This window comes from Meles meles, chromosome 7, assembly GCF_922984935.1.
Source record: "Meles meles chromosome 7, mMelMel3.1 paternal haplotype, whole genome shotgun sequence".
NCBI classification, from domain to species: domain Eukaryota; kingdom Metazoa; phylum Chordata; class Mammalia; order Carnivora; family Mustelidae; genus Meles; species Meles meles.
In genome coordinates, this window is record NC_060072.1 from 21,446,935 (window position 1) to 21,471,237 (window position 24,303).

At 35.3% G+C, this 24,303-nt stretch overlaps 2 protein-coding genes and 1 pseudogene across 13 annotated transcripts in view; 2 read left to right on the forward strand and 1 right to left on the reverse strand.

The window, feature by feature from the left end:
• The window catches only part of ANKS1B (ankyrin repeat and sterile alpha motif domain containing 1B), a 1,113,728-nt gene that overhangs the window by 94,873 nt on the left and 994,552 nt on the right, over positions 1–24,303 (forward strand). The gene's annotated exons all lie outside the window — the stretch shown is intronic.
• LOC123946597 (dolichyl-diphosphooligosaccharide--protein glycosyltransferase subunit 4-like) lies at positions 13,776–13,889 on the reverse strand. The gene has a single exon (XM_046012102.1). It carries the CDS (start codon positions 13,887–13,889, stop codon positions 13,776–13,778), a length of 114 nt encoding a protein of 37 aa, XP_045868058.1.
• Positions 20,763–23,317, forward strand: LOC123945874 (annotated as a pseudogene).

Sequence of the window (24,303 nt, forward strand, 5' to 3'; positions counted from 1 at the left end):
TGGATTTAATTCTCACAGTGGTCTAATGAGGTAAAGTATCAGTTACATCGTCTCCATTTCAGATGTGGAAACTGAAGCACAGGGTAAGAAAGTTGTCCGAAGTTACACAGTTTGTATGTGATTAAGCTAAGATTTGAGTCTGACAGATGGACAAGCAAGGGACATAGATTTGGGAGTTACGTGGAAAAAACTGCAGATTATAATATGTCTATTTTGGGGAAGATTGAGAATAAGATGTTTGTGGTTTTATTTTAAAATGTTAACTTTGGATTGGTATACTTATTTTCCTAAAGAGGTAATTTCCAACATAAACAACAGTTTATGGAGAGAAGAGGCAAAATTTACTGAATATTTTGGTGATTTAATTTCTTTTTAGATTGGAGCACTGATTCCCAATCTGGGATCTATGAATGCCAAGGGGTACATAAAAACAATATGAAACTTTTTAAAAATTGTTTTCAGTATTAAAGAAAGCCTAATGAAATTACATATTTACCTTTTCCTAAGGCTGTACAGATGAATTAAAATATCAAAGTTCAAAATATCACATCCTTATTTTATCACTGGGTCATTTGTGCCAATAAAAATAGTTATCAGGTTGCTAGATGGACATTTCTGATTTTTGTTCTACATTGGTGATATATTTCCCCTCTATTTTTTTCTCCCCCTGATTTTTTTTTTTTAGTTTGAGTATATCATACACGCAGAAAAGGACACTCAGTTAAGTGTACACCATAATGAATTAGTACAAAAAAACCGCATGCAATTACCACCCAGAATAAGAGATAGAACATTACTAACACTCAGGAACACCCCTTATGCTTCCTTCCAATCTATAGCACATATTTTTATTGAAAATATACCTAGGAATGGTATTACTGGGTTGTAGTAACTCTTTTTAGGAATGGCTATACAAACTTTACATTTCTAGAAATACACGAGTGCTCTCTCTCCTATCGTTTGGTATTGTTACTCTTTTTAACTTTAGCCATTTTAGAAGGTATATATCTTTTCTTATCTCTGTTTTGCCTTCTTACTTTATTAATGTTGTCTTTGATGAGTAGGAATTAATTTTAACTAGTTCAGAGTATCAGTATTTCTTTTTGTGGTTAGTGCTTTTTTTTTTTTTTGTAAGATTTTATTTATTTATTTGAGAGAGAGAGCAAGTAAGAGAGCATGAGAGGGGTGAAGGTCAGAGGGAAGAGCAGACTCCCTGTGGAGCTGAGAGCCCGATGTGGGACTTGCTCCTGGGACTCCAGGATCATGACCTGAGCTGAAAGCAGTGGCTTAACCAACTGAGCCACCCAGGCGCCCCGTGGTTAGTACTTTTTGTGTCCAATTTAAAACTTTTTACATGCATCAAGTTCATGAGATATTTCTTTATGTTACCTACTAGAAGTTTTATTATTCTTTCACAGTTAGAGCTCTTATTTATTAGGAATTGAACTTTAGAAATGATGTGGATGGATATATGTTGGTTTTCATTCCCCATGTTGATGTTCAATTGAACCAGAACCACTTACTGAAAAAGATCATTCTTTTTCTACCACTCTCCAGTGACACTTGAAAAATACATATGTGGGTCTGTTTTGTACTCTGTTCTGTTTGATTGGTCCATGTATTTATCCCTGTGCCAATATTACACTGTTTTTCTTTTTCCAAATGTATTTTATTTAAAATTTTTTTTATCATGTATGTTAGTCACCACACAGTACATCAATAGTTTTTGATGTAGTGTTTCAAGATTCATTGTTTACATATAACACCAAATTCCAGTTGGTTAGCATACAGTGAACTATTAGTTTCAGGTGTAAAAATTTAGTGATTCAGCACTTATATAAATACTCAGTGCTCATAAGTCCCCTCCTCAATCCATATCACCTATTTGACCCATTCCCCTCCAGTAACCTTCAGTTTGTTCTCTATAGTTAAGAGTTCTGTTTCTTCATTTGCTTCTTTTCTCCCCCATGTGGCTTATACATACAATGGAATATCTCTCATTAATAAAAAAGAATGGATCTTGCGATTTGCAATGACATGGATGGAGCTAGAAAGTATTATGTTAAGCAGTTTATTTTATTTTGTTACTGTTAATGATTTTATTTATTTATTTGACAGAGACAGAGCACAAACAGAGGGCGAGGCAGGCAGAGGGAAAGGGGGCAGTTGCCTAAGCTGGGAGCCTAATGTGGGACTCGATCCCAGGACTCTAGGTTCATGACCTGAGCTGAAGGCAGACGCTTAACTGAATGAACTACCCAGGCTCCACCTTCCCCTTTTAAAAAGATTTTATGTATTTGAGAGAGAGAGAGAGAGAGAATCACACTATTTTAATTACTGTTACCTTGATGTCTGTTGGTGTACCTTTTCCCTTCTTTTCAAGATTTTTTACCATTTTAATTTTAGAATTAGCTTGTCAGTTTCAACAAAACTCTTGAGATTTTTATTGAAATTGCATTGACTCTATAAATAGTATTGGGAAATTGACATATTACCAGTATTTACTCCATGAGAGTGGTATATTTCTCCATTTATTTAGGTATCCTTACAAATTTTTTTCTAGCTTTATTAAGATATGATTGACAAATAAAAGTAGTGTATTTTTAGGTTGTACCATGATTTTTTTAAGATGTATATGTGATGACAATATACATACACATAAATATTTAAAATTTTAGTGTTCCCTAGAGATTTTACTCCTCTTTCATTTGTTTTGTTACTAATTATTTTATATTTTTCATATTATTAATAGTACCATTTAAAAACTTCTGTGTCTATATATTTTTTTGCTGCTGCTGCTGGTGTATAAAGCCAGTTGCTTTTTTATTTTGACCTCAAATCCAATGATCTTGCTATATTTCCTTATTAATTCTAATAATTTATGGTCCTTTGGATTTTATACATGAAATTTCTTCCTTTTCATCGCTTGTATCTTTTATTTCCTTTTCTTGCCATTTGCATTGGCTATGACTTCCAGTAAATTGTTGAAGGACAGTGGTGTTAGTGGCATCTTTATTTGGTTTCCAGTCTCAAGAAGAAAGTTTTCATTGTTTCATAATTAAGCACAATGATTGCTGTATAATTTTATTTTTATTTATTTTCAGAGTATAATGCATATATGAAGTATGTCTATAATATTTGTATAGCACAGTTCTTGTAAACTGAACATATTTGTGTCATAAGCACTCAGATCAACAAATCAGCCCTCCTGGAGCTCTTCTATTACTCATTTGCATTCACTATTCCCAAAGGATTACCACTCTCCTGACTTCTAAATGCCTTAAGTTTTTTAAATAGAAACTCTATAATCAGCCTAAGACAGTTCCATTTTATTGCAAGTTTGCTAGTTTAATTTGTTTTTATCATGAATTGGTGTTGAATTTTATAGAAAGCTTTTCCTGCATCTTTTGAGATCATATAATTTTCCTTTCTCATGCTGTTCCAGTAGTAAATTACAGTATGTTATAGAATACACTGAACTTGATCACCCTTTGATATTTGTAGGATTTGATTTCCTGACACTTCATTTAGGAGTTTTACATTCATATTCCTGGGTAAGATTTGACTTTGATTTTGCTTTCTTGAGATATCCTTATATAGTTTTGGTGTTGTCATCCTAGCATTCAAAAACATGTTCGGAATTGTTTCCTATTTTTCTGTTCTTTGATAAGAGTTAAGTGTACTACTTTAGTTTTTTTCTTTCTTAAGAATTTGGCAGAATTAAGAGATTTATGTCAAAAGTTGTCTCTAGGATGGGTTAGAATGGGGGAAGATATGGAGATCTGTTGGCATTTATTCTAATTCCCATATAAGGTGACAATGGCTTTGACTAGGTTGGTGGCATGGGAATCGAAAGGACAAATAGTAGTTATGTTGACCTTTTGACTTATATACAACATTTTATAGCCATATATTGCTTTTATTTGAGTTTGACAATGATGTTGGTAAGTAGAAGATTTAAAAGAAAGGAGGAGTTGAAGAGAATTGTAAGGTTTGGCTTTTAAGTTACTGAGAGATTACTGGTGCCACTGACTTAAGTAGTGATGTTAGGTTCCTTCTTTTTTTCTCTCTTGTTGAAGAAGGACTATAGAACATATGTGTTTATTATCTTTTTCCTTGAACCACCTTTGAATGAAAGAAGAAATCTAAAAACAAAAAGTAAATCAGTGGTGATGCTAGAAATCAGGAGGAATGGCCCGAGAAAACCGTAATTTCCTTATCTATAAGATGATAGGCTTAGATTAAGTGATTGCTATTTTTTTTGGATTTCTAAACTTCTGTTAATTATATAGGCTAACTTACAAATTCACATCTTCTTATGATAATTTGTTTCATAGAAGAGACCTGTGAGAGCTAGTACTAGGATCACACCTTTGACAATTAATTTTTTGACAAATTGCTCTTTTTTTTTAAGCTATTTACTCTTAACACAATACTACATTTTTAGGAAAAGGCATTGGAATAAGGGGCAATGGTGTTGAAAATGTTAAGAAAAAAATTGACATTTAAGCCAGAATGTGAGCCACATAAATTACTTTACTGCTTGGGACAGCAAATAAGCAAACAAATCAATGTAGCTAATCTTAATGCAATAAGTCTTCGCTCATATATGAAGAAAATTGAATAATGAGGAAATATGGCAGAGAACAAAGTTAATTCTGACAAAAGTGAGGAAAAGTACGTAAGTGGGAAAAAAAACAGCTCCTCTAAGTTCTAATGTTTGATAAGCATATGCTTGTTCTTCTGTAATAGGGCCATACAAACTATCCTAGTAAAGGGTAGTTTCATCTTAAGTATTTGCATTTTTCAGTTGGGTAGACGAGGCACAAAGGTGGTTTCAATTCCACATAAGGGATTTTTAGGTTGCCAGCAGGAGAAACCAACTCTAGCTAAGGAAGCAGAAAAGGACTCTGTTAGGAAGTTACTGGGTGGTTCACAGAATTAAAGAAAGGGCTCAAGACCATGTTTGGGGTAGCATTAGGTGTCAGGAAAACAGCATGGAGGTTCCTCAGGACTTTAAAAACAGAGCTATCCTATGACCCAGAAATTGCACTACTGGGTATTTATCCCAAAGATACAGATTTAGTGAAAAGAAAGGGCACATGCACCCAATGTTCATAACAGCAATGTCCAAATTAGCCAAACTGTGAAAGGAACAGAGATGTCCTTCAACAGATAATGGATAAAGAAGATGTGGTTCATATATACAATGGAATATTATTCAACCATCAGAAACGATGAATATCTATCATTTACATCATTTACATGGATGGAACTGGAGGGGATTATGCTAAGTGAAATGAGTCAAGCAGAGAAAAACAATTATATGGTTTCACTTATATGTGAAACATAAGGGATGTGTAGAGTACAGTAGAGGAAAGGAGGGAAAACTGAATGGGAAGAAATCAGAGAGGGAGACAAACCATTTGAGTCTCTTGATTCTGGGAAACAAACTGAGGGTTGCAAAAAGGGAGGTGGATGGGGGGATGAGGTAACTGGGTGATAGGCATTAAAGAGGGCACGTGATGTGATGAATCATTGAACATTATATCAAAAACTAATGATCTAGTATATGTTGGCTAATAGAATTTAATTAAAATAAACAGTAGGGTTTTCTCGTCCTGTCAGAGCTCCAGTTTTGCGTCATGATCTTTCCATCCTTAAGCCATTCTATTTTAGATCTAAATTTTGGAGGCCATCTCCTTAGCAGAGCTTTGATTATTGGTCATCCCTGTGTAAGAGGAAGGCAGGGTATATTGATTTATGGTCCCAACAAGAATGAATACAATAGAGAAGGCGGAGTTCTCTGAAATGAAATGGAGTGTTGTTACCAAAAGAAGGAAGAAATGAATTACAGGCATCCAGCTTCCCACAAATATTTACTGTGTAGTCCAGGTTGAGGCATAGGTCTAAGTAAAAGAACTCCTAATTTAGATGGAATGAAGACCAAAAACTTCACAAAATCCCAAACCTCCTTTTTTGGATGGCTATTAAGCTAGGTTCTGCCTGCCTAATTTTCCAGCTTCTATTAAGTAGGTGATTCATTAAGTTTGCTTTATGTCAAGTCTTTCCCTCAGCTTCTTACTTTCCTTCAGAAGTACAGTTACATGTAAACAAATTTCCAAAAACTGTGACTTGTAGCTCTCACTTGGCTGCTAAGCATTCACAACTGCCAGGATTCACCAACTACTCTTTTTTTTTTTTTTTTTTTTTCACCAACTACTCTTTTCCACACTGTCTAGGAGGTCTTGGCGCTGACCATTTCTGGAACTAAGACCAAGACTGCAGGACTTCTTCAAACATTTTATAAATAGCCCAGTTTTACACATGAGGTCATTTTCCATATACAGACTTGAATAAAGGGCAGTTAGGAGTCTAGGAGGCCAATATATAAAGTTCGCTAAAATATCACTGAAGTGGAATAGAAGCATAGCACTAGTTAGCTCAGTTTTCTGTAATGTGACAAAGTCTAAATTGTCCCCTCTCATACTCAATTAGATAGTATCTTGGAGTAGAAAAATTATTACAGTTGGGCAGTGCTCTTCCACCAGGAGCTCAGCTTTTAATCTTATTTAAAGAATATAGGTTTGAAAAGGAAACCAAATTATTTGCCTAAGACACTCATATATGTATATGGTTCTGTTAGTTTCTCACACTAATTTCTCATTAACACTGATGTTGCTTGCCTTAAATTGTCTGGGGATGCAATGTGATGATGTGGGAGAGTGGAAAGATCACTAGGCAAAGGGTCAAGAGGCGTAAGCTGTGGGCTTAGCCTTAGTTATCTCTACAAATTCCAAATTTAGAAGAGAAGAGGAAATCTGTAGTTGCTCTCTGTAGTAGCTTAGGATCTAGGCAGGTTAGAGCTAACTTATTAGTGTTATGATGCGTTCTGTTTTGGGAATAATGATGGTATCTAAGGATGGAGACTTTGCTATATGCAAGACACTGTCTTGGCTTTTAAAATATATCATGTAAATCACCTGGCAACTCTCCAAGATAGATGATGTTATTCTCATTTCACAGGTTAGGACACTGTCCACGGCTTAAGAACTTGCCCAAAGTCACATGGCCAGTAATTGCAAAATCTAAATTGAAACCCAGTTCTATCCAATTCCAAAGCCCGTGCTCCTTTTTTCTTTAAGAATTTTAGAACTGTATAAGATCTGTTATCCATCTTTGTATGCTGCTTCCTCCTTAGTATCTATCACAGAGTAAGCTAGGAGGGAAGATTAGTGAATGTGAACAAAGGCACAAGATATGAATGCTCAGGTATATTCCACCTAATAATACATAGTTCAGTGGTTTGAACAAGGAGTATGTGAAGGACAGTGTGATATCATTTTGAAAGTTAGATTGAGGTGGAATCATGAAATCCTTGGTTATTAGGTCAAAGGATTGTTAATATTTTCAACAGTCATTGGGAAATGCTATTTTTACCCAAATGAAAAAAATTAAGGGCTAGAACTATTTTTTTCCCCAGCATCAGGGAAAAAAAGAGTTCAGGTTTGGGGGATGTTGAGATAGAGGTTCTAAGGAGATCATTGGCAGGGCCTGGAAATACATGATTGGGCTTTGGAGAGGGACCAAGGATTGATTAAATTTGAGAGGCACCCACATAGAAAAGCAGCAAAAAGAAAAAAAAATCACTATCTGGAGGTTAGTCTATATAGGAATGAATGAATAAATGGTACAACCCACATGGAAATATAACAATAACAAGGTTAATAATAACAAGGTTTGCCTTTCCATTCCTTGTGACATCTGAGTGTAGGGATGGAGAATTCTGTACCATACTGCTCTTTCCATCTGGTCTAGGAATACTGGGTGAGCTCTCTAACTAAGAGAGATAAATCCAGTTTTTCTTATGTTTCGTATTCTCCACCTTTACATTTTCTCTTTTTCACTCCCTTTCTCTTCTACAGGATTCTATTTCTCCACACTTACTGCTGCAGTAAAAATGTTTGGTGGCGTGCTATAAAAGAAAAATAGAATGGACTGTAGCACTTGGATGTTGAGTGGGAAGGTGAAAGAGTGCATGAGGTTAATTTCTTATTCTGTATTGAAGATCAAGGATATCCGTAAACTTTATATCTTTGATAACTGAATAGCATTCATAGTATTTAGCTACGTTAAGTAAGACATATGGACTAGCTAGACTGCTTAGCATTATGGAAAATATGAGACAATCTTTAGGACGTATTTGCCACGGAAGAATAGTAGAACCCTTGTTCAGGTGACTGTTAGATAAAAATAAAAATATTTTGTAGCATATGAACTGGGTTCATTAGCTGTCTTAAGTCTACCTTTGTGCTTTTTCTTACTGTTGCTATTATATAAATAACACAGATGTTTTGCTTTAAATCTGCCTTAGGAAACAGTCTAGTGCTGATTTTAACTATGGAGAGCCGCTCATGTTTTTCCACTCTTAAAAGCACTCTGTGCTTTTTTTTTTTTAATATCCTCTTACAAATACAATCCTGAACTGCTTTGTTTCCTTTTTTTATGCATAAGAGCATGCTCATTGGAAGCATATTGTGTGTGACGATTGTCCCTTGTTCAATTTTGTGCACTGATGGTGAGCAGAAAATCTTTTTAGCTTCCTTCTTTGGAAAAATGACTTATACAACACAACTCCAAAAATTCAGTGTTAACAGTAAAATTACTTTTAGAGCTATTACAATGAAGAATAAGAGAAAAACCCATGTTAAAAATGAATAATGCATTTATTTTAATCTTTGGCTTCTTTCCTCCACCAGCTTCTTATTTGGCTACTAAAAAGAATTCAGTTAAATTCCCCAAAAGTGTTAATTTTTTTTTTTCTGGAGCTGTTCCAGTAAAATGTCAAAAGAATTTTGAAAACGAGCACTCACTTATGTATAACAGCTTTGGAATACATAATAGGATATATTAGTATGCTTTTAAAATGATCACGGGTAGAGCATGAAGAATATAAAAAAGAAGGTGTAAGCTCCTTTATTGTTGTTAATGATTAAACCAAAATTGTTTGCATGTGAACAGATTTAATTGTTTATAAAATCTGCGTAACACTACGGTTAACAGAATGAGATGATGGAGAAGGAGAAATAAGAGATTTTAGCCTGATTATGATTCATAGATGTTCATATAATAAATTGCTTTTCCTAAATATAATCTGAAAGAAAAATAGCAATGAAAGCAATTAGGTACTTACAGACAACTAAAAATAGTTCTATTGATTTTGTATTATTAATTATAGGTTAATCTGAGTCAGGAGGTTAATAAGACTTAGAAAACAAATAAGATGTCCCTTAGAATCTTGAGGAGGGTCAGTGACAGGGTAACTAGACACCTCTTTTTAAACAAATTGCTCTTCTTAACGATTTGATTTATTCTGCTAAGGATTTTTTAAAATATTGATTTTCTTCCTTTAAGTGATTATGTGAAATATGAAGAGATCAATATCATCATTCTCTCTATAAAATATTTGTTATTATGCAATTTATAACTTAATATATCTGTTTCCACTTTCTCTTAAAATTTCTCTCTACACTGGTCAGATATGAATGGATCTTTGACAGTGCATAGAGTTTTGTTTATGGAATGTGCCTAATGATTGTGGTAGTCTGATTGTTCTATTAACCCCAGTCTCATACACTTTGGAAACCATTCTCCATGTGTCCTCCAGGGAGCTCTTTCTTTAACATGTAGACTACTTAAGATTCTTGAGAGACTTTCATGACCCCAGCCTTTGCACAGTCTTCCCTCTACTCTACCTGGAAAAGTTTTTTTTTTTTTTTTTTTTTTTTAAATGAAGCCTTCTCCAGACTTTTACAGGCTGATTTATCCTGGTGTTTTTGGCCTTTGTGTCTTCATTGTAAAATTTCATCATAACACCTGTAACACTCTTTTTTTTTTTTTTTTTTGATGTCCATGTTCGTGTTTCTCTTCTTTTTTTTTTTTTAAAGACTCCATTTATTTATTTGACAGAGTGATCACAAGTAGGCAGAGAGAGAGAGGGGAAGGAAGCAGGCTCCCTGCTGAGCAGAGAGCCGGATATGGGGCTCGATCCCAGGATCCTGGGATCATGACCTGAGCTGAAGGCAGAGGCTTTAGCCCACTGAGCCACCCAGGTGCCCCTCGTGTTTCTCTTCTAAACTCAGAACTCTAAAGAGGAAGGGAGTCTAAGCAATGTTTTCAAATTCCCAGTAAATATTAATCTTTGGGATTCAGGAACAAGAAATCATAGTTCCTAGAAATTCTTAGGAATTCCTGGAAGCTTAAGTAGTTCTTAAAGTACTTACAGCAGTCTTTATATGCTATATCCATTATTATGAATATCTAAAATTAATATACTATATGAATAGTATATTCATATACTATGAATATGGAATGCCAAACTTAGTAGTATTTATAAAGAAGTGTAGCCTCCACTGAATATTTAAACACTAGAAAACACCAATGAATAGTTAGTAGGTTTTTCAAATTATATAATATGCAAACTTCCTAGTAAAGCTTAATACGCAATACAGAATCACATGGCAAATTGCTAATGTAAGGACTTATTTTGCTTCTAAAACTTATTTCTTGAAATTCTACTCATAGGATTTATATAAAGTATCTTATGGATATAAATATGTTAATATTTATTTTGTTTTCAAGAGTGATTCACTCTTAGCACAAGTAAGGCCATGAACACACGTTTAACTTGACAACAGCTACAAACAAGATTGACCAATTAAATTGTGACCCTCTTTCTTCTTTGTTTGCCTGCCCTGGTTCCTAGAAATGTTGATCTTAACCTTCTACTCCTTGTGTTGTATCAGCACTTACTGTTCTGGGGCCAGTTTGACATCTGTATGTTCTTTTAACCAGTAATGTCTCCATGTTGTTAAGCTTTAATTCTCATAGCAGAATTATAATACATTTTTTAGTTCTGATTTTCCTTATTTCTGGACTGATTTTTTTTTTTTTGAGGAGAGATTTGGAATGCAAAAAATTATCAATTTTCCGAGAGATGCTGGAAACTAATTCTTTTTTCTTTTTTTAAATACTTTATTTATTTATTTGACAGACAAGAGATCACAAGTAGGCAGAGAGACAGGGAGAAAGAGAGGGGGAAGCAGGCTCCCTGTTGAGCTGAGAGCCTGATGCGGGACTCTATCCCAGGACCCTGGTATCATGACCTGAGCCGAAGGCAGAGGCTTTAACCCAATGAGCCACCCAGGCACTACTGAAAACTTATTCTTATATTGAAACAGTCTCCAATGCCTTGTGTATCAGACATTCAATTAAATATTTTGAGATATTTCCTAAGTGAATGTTCCTTTTTAGTCCTAAAGCATCTAAGATAGTATCTGGTGCTTAGAGATGCTTACGATACCTTAATAGTTGCATCTGTGGCCTTTTTGAATTAGTGTCATGATAAAGTAGGGCATCAGAGTAAATTTTGTATTGCCACCAGAAGTGTTAGGTTAGCTTACAGTATTTTGGTGGTTTGGGAACAGGTATCCTTTATTTAGCTAAAATCTATGCGAAAACTTTTAAGATGGATAAAACTCACCAGAAACTCCCTGTTATATGCCTTTGTAGCACTCTATAGCTATCTTTTATATTTTATAGTATTTCTATCTATGGCCACTAATTAATAACTTGTCTGATTATTTGATTGATATTTGTATTCTTGACTAGACTAGGTTTCCTGAGGGCAGGGATTATTTCCCTTACATTCGTAGGTGTAATCCTAGAAGGTGCTAGTTAACCACAGTACATGCATGGAATAAGCATTTTATTAAGTATTTATTGTATGCATAAGTGAATGAAGGAAAGCAATCTGAATAAAGCAGAATAGTCTCAGAATGTGGGACTGAGAGTCTGAAGAACAATTTGAAAATCACTGCTGTATTCCTTGACAAAGGCTGCATAATTATGTCACATGGTCTTGCAAAAGGTTTTCTGTATGTAAGATTGGTAGTGAAATATTATTACTCTAACTGTACGCCTTTTACCCCATTTTAGTAACATCTTTCATTATAAGAGATAGTACATTATTAGTATTGTCATTGTTCCTATTATTTACCAACTTGTGACCTCTTTTTAGAAAGAGTATTCCACCCCTCTCAAATTACTAAGTATTTTTGCCCAAATCACTCCCAAGGGTATCATAATACAAATGTTCTATATTCTAAAGATTAAAAAAATTCTTTATTTAGATATTTAGTATCTCCTTCTTGATTAGTATAACTAGATTTGTGAAACGGAATACACGGTATAGTAATACTTAGGTTGTTTTTACTTACGTCCTGATTTCATCATGGTGATCATGTTTGGAGTAGGGTGAGGGTGGAAAACTTAATTTGGAAAAGTTGAACTGGAGGGGATTGGAGATTGGGGTATGTGGCGGAAGAGGCATCTAACCTTCTGAATAGGTATTTTAGAAAAGAATTCTCTGAAATTGTTAAGAGTTTCCTCAACTTGTTTTCATTCTTTTTAACATAGAAGACCATCTGTATTCTGATGATTTCTAGATTTCAAATGGTAAGGATAAAAAAGTAAAAAAGTTTAGTTCTACACAGGACTAGTTTCTGGAGCTGGAAAATATGGAGGTTGGAGAGCAGCTACTCAGAATATTTGGTTGTTGTCCTAGAAAACTAAAATTTATGCTTAGAGTGAAAATGTAGATGTTTTATTAGTACAGATTTTTTTTTAAAGATTTTATTTATTAATTTGACAGAGAGAGAGATCAGATGTAGGCAGAGAGGCAGGCAGAGAGAGAGAGGAGGAAGCAGGCTCCCTGCGGAGCAGAGAGCCCGATGGGGGGCTCAATCCCAGGACCCTGAGATCATGACCCTAGCCGAAGGCAGCGGCTTAATCCACTGAGCCACCCAGGCGCCCCTTATTAGTACAGATTTTTATGGAAAGTCAAACAGAAAGGGGCTGGAGAGGAAGAGCATATTATTGAATCTCTTGTATTCTTTAATTTTCAAAATACTAATTCTTGGATTTTTATCAGGTATCTTTAATTTAGTTGTGGGGGACTTGGACTAATGTTTATATTTGTGGCTGATTTAGAGTATATTGAACTAGCTAAGAAAAATTTTCCCCATATGTATTTACCGAAAACAAATAGAGCTATCAATTTTGAACTCAACATTAACACACTCTTCACTGAAAAAGGGCATTCAAGCAAATTTAATCTATTCATACAAAATTAACTCTTTTCCTTGAGTCAGTTAATGTAATTGTGGTATTTCTGGTTGAGATTGTAAAATGCTTTCAACTATTTTGTGGGGATTAAAAAGGAAGACAAAAAAAGCTATTTGATTTTTATAAAAACCTATCATTGTTGATATGTTTTGTGTACTGAAAATTTGAGTTAGATGATAGAGAATTTGGTTTACTTTGAAGTTGCACATTTAAAATAAAGGCTACAGTGAGAAGATGGGACTTTCAAGTTACTAAGGACTTAGGATAAATATTAGAGAAAAGAAAGAGTTCATAAAAATAATAACTCTAATGAATGGGCTCTTTTTAAAAAATCTATATTTTTATACAGGGGGGGAGAGAATAGAAAAGAAACCCCCAATACTGGGCCCTATTCAGTGACAGCCTCTTGTTCCATAGGGCTAAGGAAGACTTTGAGGAAATAAAAATTGTTTGGAAAAAAAAAAACATAGGTATGGTTGCTTTGTATGTTGTGATGAGTAGAGTGATGAAGGGAAATGTGAAGGCCCCTCACACCCTCCATCTTGCCTCAGACTAAGTCCTAGAACTCTGGAGCGAAGAAAATGCTACTTTCATTCCTGCTTTTTGGGGTTGTTGATAGCAACGAAGTGATAGATAACGACAAACAGGAAGAGTGACATGTTCAGCATGTTGGTAAAGATGGTGAGCTGCCTGTCTGTGATCATGTTCTGATGCAGTATGTGCACTAGCTCCAATGAATGGACATTTTTGAAAAATAAACCCATTATTAAAAATATGATTAAAATAGTTGTTTCAGAAGGCAGAAAAAACACAAAGAGAGAAATTAGAGGAAAAAATGCATATGTGATCTGACATTCTAGTCATAGATGTTCTAGAAAGGTAGAGTAGTAAGTAGGTGAAGGAAACAGTAATGAAAACAAATTTCCCCAAGATGAATAAAATTTGAATTTTTCAATTGAAAGTGTGTGCAAAGTGCTAACCAAAACTATTGGAGGAAAAAGACATTCACTTAGGTATATCATGGTGGAATTTCTGGATCCTGGGGACAAAAATCATATTACAAGAATCAAGATTGAAAAAGCAGGTCCTATTTAAAAGGGAGAGAATATCAAATTGATCTTGGTCTTCCTGACTGTAATGGTGGATGCTAGAAGATAGTGGAGCACTGTATTCTGAGTATCAAGGTAAAAAGAAAATTTTGACTCTATTATATGCATTCAGTTTATGCATGTGTAGCTGTTTTTTCTAGTATCAAGGCAGATATGTCAGACAAAATTCCTCAAGAAGTTCTTTGGACAAATGAAATTGAACCAGAGTTAATTGATAGTAACTCTCCACTTATATCAATGGATATCTCATCCAAACAGAATATCAACAAGGAAACTAGTGGCTTTGAATGACATTGGATCTAACAAATACATTTGGAACATTCTATTTTAAAACAGCAGACTATACACATTCTTTTCAAGTGCACATGGTAGATTCTCCAAAATAGATTACACCTTAGGCTACAAAACAAGCCTCAACAAATTCAAAAAGATCAAAGTCATGCCATATATCTTTTCTGACAAAAATGCTATGAAACTAGAAATGAACCACAAGAAAAAATCTGGAAAGAGCACAGATACCTGGAGCTTGAATAACATGTTACTAAACAATGAATGGGTTGACCAGGAAATCAAAGAGGAAATTAAAAAAAATACGTGGAGACAAATGAAAATGAAAACACTGTGGTCCAAATGTTTGGGATGCAGCAAAAGCAGTTCCCAGAGGGAAGTTTATGGCAATGCAGGCCCTACTTTAAGAAACAAATAAATCTGGAATGATCAACCTAATCTTACACCTAAAGGAGCTAGAAAAAAAAACAAACATAATCCCAAATCAGTAGAAGGAAGGAAATAATAAAGATTAGAGCACAAATGAATGAAATAGACTTAAAAACCCCTAAAGAACAGATCTATGAAACCAGGAGCTGTTCTTTGAAAAGAAGAAAGACAAAGAACAAAAACAAAGGAAAAAAAAAAACCTGATAAACGTTTAACAAGACTCATCAAAAAAAAAAAAAAAAAAAAGAAGAGGACTCAAAATCACAAATGAAAGAAGAGAAATAACAGCTGCCTCCACAAGATTATAGGAGAATATTGTGAAAAATTATATGCCAACAAATTGGACAAAGTAGAAAAAAATAAAGTCCTGAAATCACATAACCTACCAAAACTGAAGCAGGAAGAAAAATTGAAGATTGATTACCAATTACCAGCAATGAAACTGGATTTAAAAATTCCCAACAAATCGGGGTGCCCAGGTGGCTCAGTGGGTTAAGTACCTGCCTTAGGCTTAGGTCACGATCCCAGAGTCCTGGGATCCAGCCCCATGTTGGGCTTCCTTCTCAATGGGGTGCCTCTTTCTCCCTCTCTCTCTGCCCCTCCCTCCACTTGTGCTTGCATGCTCTCTCTCTCTCTTTCAAATAAATAAACAAAATCTTTAAAAAATATTCCCAGCAAACAAAGTCCAGGGCCAGGTGGTTGGCTTCGTAGGTGAATTCTACCAAACATTAATTTTTTTATTTTTTATTTTTATTTCTTTTCTTCAAACTTTATTTAAATTCAGGTTAGTAAACATATTGTGTAGTGTTAGTTTCAGGAGTAGAATCTAGTGATTCATCACTTACATAACACCCAGTGCTCATCAAAACAAATGCCCTCCTTAATGTTCATCACCCATTTAGTCCATCTCCCCATACACCTCCCCTCTAGCAACGCTGTTTATTCTTTATAGTTAAGAGTCTCTTACAGTTTGCCTCCCTCTCTGTCTTTATCTTATTTTATTTTTCCTTTCCTTCCCCTATGTCATCTGCTTTGTTTCTTAAATTTCACATATGAATGAAATCATATGGTGTCTTTCTCTGACTGACTTATTTCACTTAGCATAATACACTCTAATTCTATCCACATATGGCAAATGGCAAGATTTCATTCTTTTTGGTGGCTGAGTAATATTTGTGTGTGTGTGTGTGGGTGTACCACTTCTTGTTTATCCATTCATCAATTGATGGACATTTGGGCTCTTCCATACTTAGACTATTGTTAATAGTGCTGCTATAAACTTTGGGGTGCATGTGCCCTTTTGAATCACTATATTTGTATCCTTTGGATAAATACCTAGTAGTATAATTCCTGGGTCATAGGGTAGTTCTGTTTTTAACTTGTTGAGGAAAATCCATACTGTTTTTGAGACTGGCTGCAGCAGTTTGCATTCCCACAATAGTATAGGAGTCTACCAACCATTTAAAGAAGAATTAATATCTGTTCTTCTCAAACTATCCCAAAAAATAGGCAGAAGGAAAGCTTCCAGATTTATTCTATGAGGCCAGCATTACCCGGAAACCAAAACCAGATAAAGACATTACAGAAAAGAGGATTATATGCCAGTATCTCTGAAGAACATTGATGTAACAATTCTCAACAAAATACTAGCAAAGTGAATTAAATAACACAGTAAAAGCATTATTTACCACAATTATTTCCAGGATACAGGAGTGGTCCAGTATTTGTAAATCAATCAACATGATCGCATCAGTAAGAGAAAAAATAAAAACCATACGATCATTTCAATATATGCAGAAAAAGCATCTGACAAAGAACAACATCCATTCATGATAAAAACCCTCAACAAAGTAGGTTTAGAGGGAACATTCCTCAACATATAAAGGCCATATATGAAGAACCCACAGCTAACAGCATACATGTTGGGGGAAAACTGAGAACTTATCTGGTAAGTCAGGAACAAGATAAGGATGTCTACTCTCACAACATTTATTCAACATAGTACTGGCAGTCCTAGCCACAGCAGTCAGACCACACACACAAAAAAGGGAATAAATAGTATGCAAATTAGTAAGGAAGAAGTAAAACTCACTATTTTCAGATGACACACTATATGTAGAAAACCCTAAAGACTTCACCAAGAACCTACTAGAACTGATAAATGGATTTGGTAAGATCACAGGACACAAAATCAATATATAGAAATCCATTGCATTTCTAAACACTAACAATGAAATAGCAGAAATTTCTTAAGAAATTAAGAAAACAATCCCATTTACAGTTGTACCAAAAAATAACATTGGGATAGTTTGAGAAGAACAGGTATTAATTCTTTAAATAGTTGGAACTTGCCTTTGGAGACATGTCTAACAAGAAATTGTTGTGGCCGAGGTTGAAGAGATTGGTGCTTGTGTTCTTCTCTAGGATTTTGATGGATTCCTATATCACATTTAGGTCTTTCATCCATTTTGAGTTTATCTTTGTGTATGGGGTAAGGAAATGGTCTATTTTTCTTCTTCTACATGTGGCTGTCCCAATTTTCCCAGCAACATTTATTGAAGAGACTGGCATTTTTCTATTGTATCTTCTTTCCTGCTTTGTCCAAAATTAGGGAAATTCTCAGCTATGATTTGCTCAAATATACGTTCTACCCCCTGCTTTTTCCCTCCCTCTCTTTCTTCTTCCTCTCAGACTCCAGTAATTCTAATATTGTTTTACTTTACGCTATCACTGATACTGAAGCTTCTCTTCATGGTCCATCAGTTGTTTTTCTTGATTTTTCTCAACTTACTTCCTTTCCATCACCTTGTCTTCTATGTAACTGACTCTTCTGCTCTATTTCACTGAGCTGTTAGAGCAACCATTTTAGACAGCATTTCAGTTAAAACATTTTTGATTTTGGCCTGATTAGATTTTATTTCTGCACTAAGAGATTCTCTGGTGTCTTTCATACTTTTTTTCAAGCCCAGTTAGTAACTATAATTATTATCCTGAATTTCAGTTCTGACATTTTACTTATATCCATGTCCATTAGATCTGTTCCAGGAGTATTACCTCTTGTTCTTTCCTTTGTTGTGAATTCCTCCTCCTTGTCATTTTGCCCAGAGAAGACTGGATGAACGAGACAACAAAATAAAAAATATCAACCATGATCCAAGTATAATATACACTAGACAAATCTGAATAGGTAAAAAAAAAAAAAAAAGAAAGGAAGAAATAATGGGGGGGAATTGAGAATATAATCTCTCAGGCGGACAAAACAGGGTGATTCACTTCGTCCTGGGTGTATTTTGGTCTGTTAGAAGACACTAAATCCCAAAATTGTAAGGAAAGCAGTATGTTTATCTATATCTGTATCTGTTTCTATATCTATATCTATTTATATAATACAGTAAAAGCCAAAAATGACGAATATATCTATAAAATGTAAATGTAAAAATAAAAGTTAAAAGAAGACTTAAAAACAAGGGTTGATAAAATAAGAAACTAGTTGAAATGGAAAAAGGAAAATTTTAAACTGAAAGATGAAAGAATCATGATAAAGAACCTCAAATTCTATATACAATTTTCCTTTAGTGCTACAGTTTTGCAGTTCTGTGTACTCCATAAACTTGGTATTTACCTGATATTCTTCTGGGAGAGAGGAGTGTTGTGCTGATTCTCAGATGTCTTTGCCTGGGCGCAGTTGTACCGCCCCTTGCTAGGGGGCCAGGCTTAGTGTAAGCTGCTTTGGGTTGTTCTGCGTGGCTTTTGTTCCCTGAAGGGTTTCCACAGTGTTTTAGATGATGAAAGTAAAAATGGTGCACCCTGATCTCCAGTCCCAAACTAAGATCAGGTTCCCCTCTCTTCTCTAAGCCCTCAGGGAAAAACAGCCCTCACTTGTGTGTGCCAAACTCTGTAGATTCCTGTGTTGTGCACCTGTACCCGTCCTCCAGGGGAAGGGAGAAGGGTTGCCACATTTCTGTCCTTTGCAGGGCCCCCACCCAGAGAGTGGTCACCAGATCATGGTCACACCCACAAGACCCCTTTGCGGAAAAGGCATAGGTTTGCCACGTTTTTGCCCTTTGCAGGGCCCCTACACAGAGTGTCTCTCAGTGTGACATAGTTTGGGGTTTATGGCAAACTGAGCTGAGAGCCCACTCCCACTCTAGCTGATTGCAGCTGGTTTCCTGGTTCTAATGCTTGGGAACTCTGCTGGCTCAGGCACCCTTGTTTGTTCTGTGACCCTGGGGATCCTGGGACCACAGTGTCCCACCGAGGATTCTACCTTACTTTGCTACCTGAGCACCTTTCAGGCATGGATATCTCTCACTGGAGTAGATTTCTAACATTTCTGATTTTGTGCTTCCCTGCCATATCACTTTCTGGTAACTGCATTAGGGAGGCTCCTCCCCAGCTTTTTCTTCAGGTATATATATATCCCTTCAGATTCACTTCTCTGCATCTCTTGTCTTGGAGAAAGTGGTTGCTGTTCTACTTGTAGAATTCCAGCAGAACTTTTCTTATATCTCAGGTTGAATTCATAGGTGTTCAGAATGTTTTGATAGATATCTAGCTAAATTCAAGAGAGCAGATGAAATGAGGTCCCCTACTCTTCTACCATCCTGCCTCCTTCTCTAAAACCTGTACTCTTTAAACTATAAAATACTGGTGAAAGAAGTTGAAGACAATACAATGAAATGGAAAGATATCCCATGCTCATGGATTAGGAGAATAAGTATTGTTAAAATATGTATACCACCCAAAGCAATCTACACATTAAACATAATCCCTATTAAAATACCAACAGCATTTTTCACAGAACTATAACAAACAATCCTAAAATGTTCATGGAACTGGAAAAGACCCCAAATAGCCAAAGCAGTTGAAAAAAGATAAGAACTCGGGGAATCACAATCCCAGATTTCAAGATAAATTACAAAGTTGTAGCAATCAGAACAGTATGGTATACTGTCACAATAGACATATAGATTAATAGGACAGAATAGAAAATGTAGTAATCAAAACAGTATGATGCTGGCACAAAAATAGACATGTAGGATCATTAGAACAGAAAAAGCAACCTAGAAATCATGATTACATCTTCAATTAATCTTCCACAAACAAAGCAAAAATATGCAGTGGGAAAAAGACATTCTCTTCAACAAATGGTTTTGGGAAAACTGAATAGCTACATTCAAAAGAATGAAATTGGATCACTTTCTTACACCATACACAAAAAATAAACTCCAAATAAATTAAAGATCTGAAAGGCCTGAAACCATAAAAATTGTAGAATACAGTGCAAGCATTAATGTCTCTGACATTGACCATAACAACATCCTTCTAGATAGGTTTCCGGAGGAAACCTAACCTTTGTTTCCAGAGGAAACAAAAGCAAAAATAAGCTGTTGGGACCATATCAACATAAAAGCTTCTATACAACAAAGGAAACAATAGAGCTAAAGACAACATACTGAATGGGAAAAGATATGCAAATAATTTATCCAGTGAAGAGCTAGTAGCTCGAATGTGTAAAGAACTGTTACAACTCAACACCAAAAAATCCCCCAAAAGTCCAATTAATAAATGGGCAGAAAACCTGAACAGACATTTCTCCAAAGAAGACATCCCAATGACCAGCAGACACATGAAAAGATGCTTAATATTACTCATCATTAGAAAAATGCAAATCAAAACTGCAATGACAGGGCACCTCACACATGTAAGAATAGCTAAAATCAACAACACAAGAAAGGAATATTTATGAGGATGTGGACAAAAAGGATTCCTTCTGCTCTGTTGGTAGAAATAATGAACCTGTGTAGCCTCGTGGAAAACAGTACGGAAGTTCCTCAAAAAATTGAAAATGGAAGTATCATATGATCTGGTAAGTCCACTACTGGATATTTACCAAAGCATGCAAAAACACTAATTTGAAAAGATATACGCACCACTGTGTTTATTGTAGCATTATGTACAATAGCCAAGTAATGGAGGCAGTGCAGATGACAATGGATAGATGAATAGATGGATAATGGCTGTAAAAGATATCAACCATATATCATAAAATCTTATTGAATCTTTAAGAAACCACAGTTAAAATAAAACCAGTAAGCATAAATCATTGTTGATAATATGGTTGTCAGATACAAAACAGTTATTAAGAAATGTTTCTGTAATGTCATGAAGAGGAAATAATGGTATGTCATTAAAATTCCACATTATTTGATCAAGACTTTGGGGTGAGAAAGTAAGAAAGGAAAATGCAAATTATACTTTGTTAAGGATGAATATAGTTATAATTTAGTTCTTGACATCAATAAGAAACACAGTTTAATGTATTTGTAAAAACTTAAAAGACTAACATAAAGTGTTTAAAAACTGAAGAAAGCATAAAAAGAGTAGGAAAGGATAATAAAGACTATATAAAATTCAGTCACAGGAATAATACCAAATGTGAACATATTAAAAGTCAAAACTTCTCAGATTGTAAAACATAGAAAGCCAATTGCAGTTATGGCTGTTTTTTTTTTTTAATTGTATTATGTTAGTCACCATATAATACATCATTAGTTTAAAAAAATTTTTTTTTATTTTTTATTAACATATAATGTATTATTAGCCCCAGGGGAACAAGTCTGTAACTTGCCAGGTTCACACACTTCACAGCACTCACCATAGCACATACCCTCCCCAATGTCCATAATCCAAACACTATTTTGAACTAGTATTCCAAGATTCATTGTTGACGAGTAACACCCAGTGGTCCATGCAATATGTTTTCTCCTTAATACCCACCACCAGGCTCACGCATCCCCACACTCCTCTCCCCTCTAAAACCCTCAATTTGTTTCTCAGAGTCTACAGTCTTTCATGGTTCATCTCCCCCTCTGAATTTTCCCCCTTCACTTTTCCTTTCCTTCTCCTAATGTCCTCCATATTATTCCTTATGTTCCACAAGTAAGTGAAACCATATGATAATTGACTTTCTCTGCTTGACTTATTTCATTCAGCATAATCTCCTCCAGTCCCATCCATGTTGATGCAAAAGTTGGGTAATCATCCTTTCTGATGGCTGCGTAATATTCCATTGTATATATGGACTGCATATACAGAAATAGAAGGAAGATAAATGGATAGTTAACACTATACCAGTTAAATAGAAAGAAAGAGAAAACTTAGACAGCAATGTTAAAAGCCAAGAAAATCTAATTCAAGCTGAAGAGTATTACATAACAATAATAAAATATGGTAATAATAAAATATATAATCCATAAAGATCAGTCATTCTTTTGCTTAACTGAAGAACATAACAAAATGTGAAACAAATTTAGAAATACAAAGACAATTATTTTTATTTTTAAAGATCTTATTTATTTATTTATTTATTTGAGAGTGAGAGAGAGAGAGACAGAGATAGCGAGAGAGAGCATGAGTGGGAAGAGGAGGGAGAGGCAGGCTCCCTGCTCAGTGGGGTTATCCCAGGACCCTGAGCCAAAGGAAGATGCTTCACTGACTGAGCTACCAGTGCCCCAAAGAATATTTGATTACAGTTCAATCACAAATTTTGTCTTTCTGTTCACCCTGGATAAGATCAAGGTGAAAAGGAGATCCCCATTCAGGAACTTCACATCCACAGGTACTGCCTCAACATCTGTGTGGGGGAGAGTGGAGACAGACTGAGTGAGGCAGCCAAAGTGCTGGAGCAGCTCACAGGCCAGACCCCTGTGTTCTCCAAAGCTAAATACACTCTCTGGTCCTTTGGCATCAGGAGAAATGAAAAAAATTGCTGTATACTGCACAGTCCCTGGGGCCAAGGCAGAAGAAATCCTAGAAAAAAGTCCAAAGGTGCAGGAGAATGAGTTAAGGAAAAATAACTTCTTGGGGTGCTTTGGTGGCGAAACTTCTAACTCTCAATTTCAACTCCAGTCATGATCTCAGAGTCATGAGATGAAGCACCCTGTTGGGTGCTTGAAATTTTTTCCCTCCCTCTGCCCCCTCAATGTCGGCTCATGCATCTGCTCTCACTCTCTTTCTCTCTAAAATAAATACATAAAATACTTATTTAGAAAAGAAAAAAAATAGCTTCTTTGATATTGGAAATTTGGTTTCGAGGTCCAGGAACACATTGATCTGGGGATCAAATATGACTCAGGCATTGGTATCTATGGCCTGGATTTCCATGTGGTACTACTCTGAGTAGGCTAGTTTTCAGCATCACAGATAACGAGCACGGGACAGTCTGTGTTGGGGCCAAACACAGAATCAGCAAAGAGGAGGTCACATGCTGGTTTTATGATGGGATTATCTTTCTTAGCAAATAAATTCCTGTGTCTGTCCAAAAGGCCAATAAAAATTTTCAGTGAAATGTAAATAAAAAAGAAAATAAAAAGTTTGATCACAGTCATAATACTGTGTATGGCAACATTTCTCAGATTTAGATGGTGAAGTAGAGACAAGGTAGGATTATGGATGGTATGAATTATGTAATTAGAAAGTTTAAAAAATATACATCCTACCTTTAAGAACAGAGAATATACATTTTAGTGCTCATGTAACATAAGAAAACCATATACTAGTTTCCAAAGGACATCTAAAGGAATTTGAAATTGAATAATTATACCCTCTGACTATAATATAGTAAAGCTAGAAATATATTTTTAAAAGACAACAAATCTAAGCATTTGTAAGTTTAAAAGCAAGCACTAATTTTCAGGGTACAAAGGAAATAAAAACTGAATTTTATAAACTCCATGTATAATAATTGAAATAAAATATGACTTGTCAAAACCTAAGTGATCTGGACAAAATCCTACTCAGTAGAAATGTCATAGCCTGTAATGATCTTATTTTTAAATAGGAAAGAATAAACTAAGCATTCAACTAAAGAAAATGATATACTAGAGGCACCTGTGTGGCTCAGCGGGTTAAGCTTCTACCTTCAGCTCAGGTAATGATCTCAGAGTCCTGGGATCAAGCCCCACATTGGGCTCTCTGCTCAGCGGGGAGCCTGCTTCCCCCTCTCTCTCTGCCTGCCTCTCTGCCTACTTGTGATCTCTCTCTCTCTGTCAAATAAATAAATAAAATCTTTTAAAAAGTGATATAATAAAAAGTTGTATGGTTGAATTGTTATAGTTAAGAACAGAAAATAGTAAATTTGGTGCCTGAGTGGCTCAGTCAGTTAAGTGTCTGACTCTTGATTTCAGCTAAAGTCGTGATCTCAGGGTTGTGAGATCAAGGCCCACATCAGACTTTGTGTTGGGCATGGAGCTTGCATTTTCCCTCTCTCTCTTAAAAAAACAAAAAAACA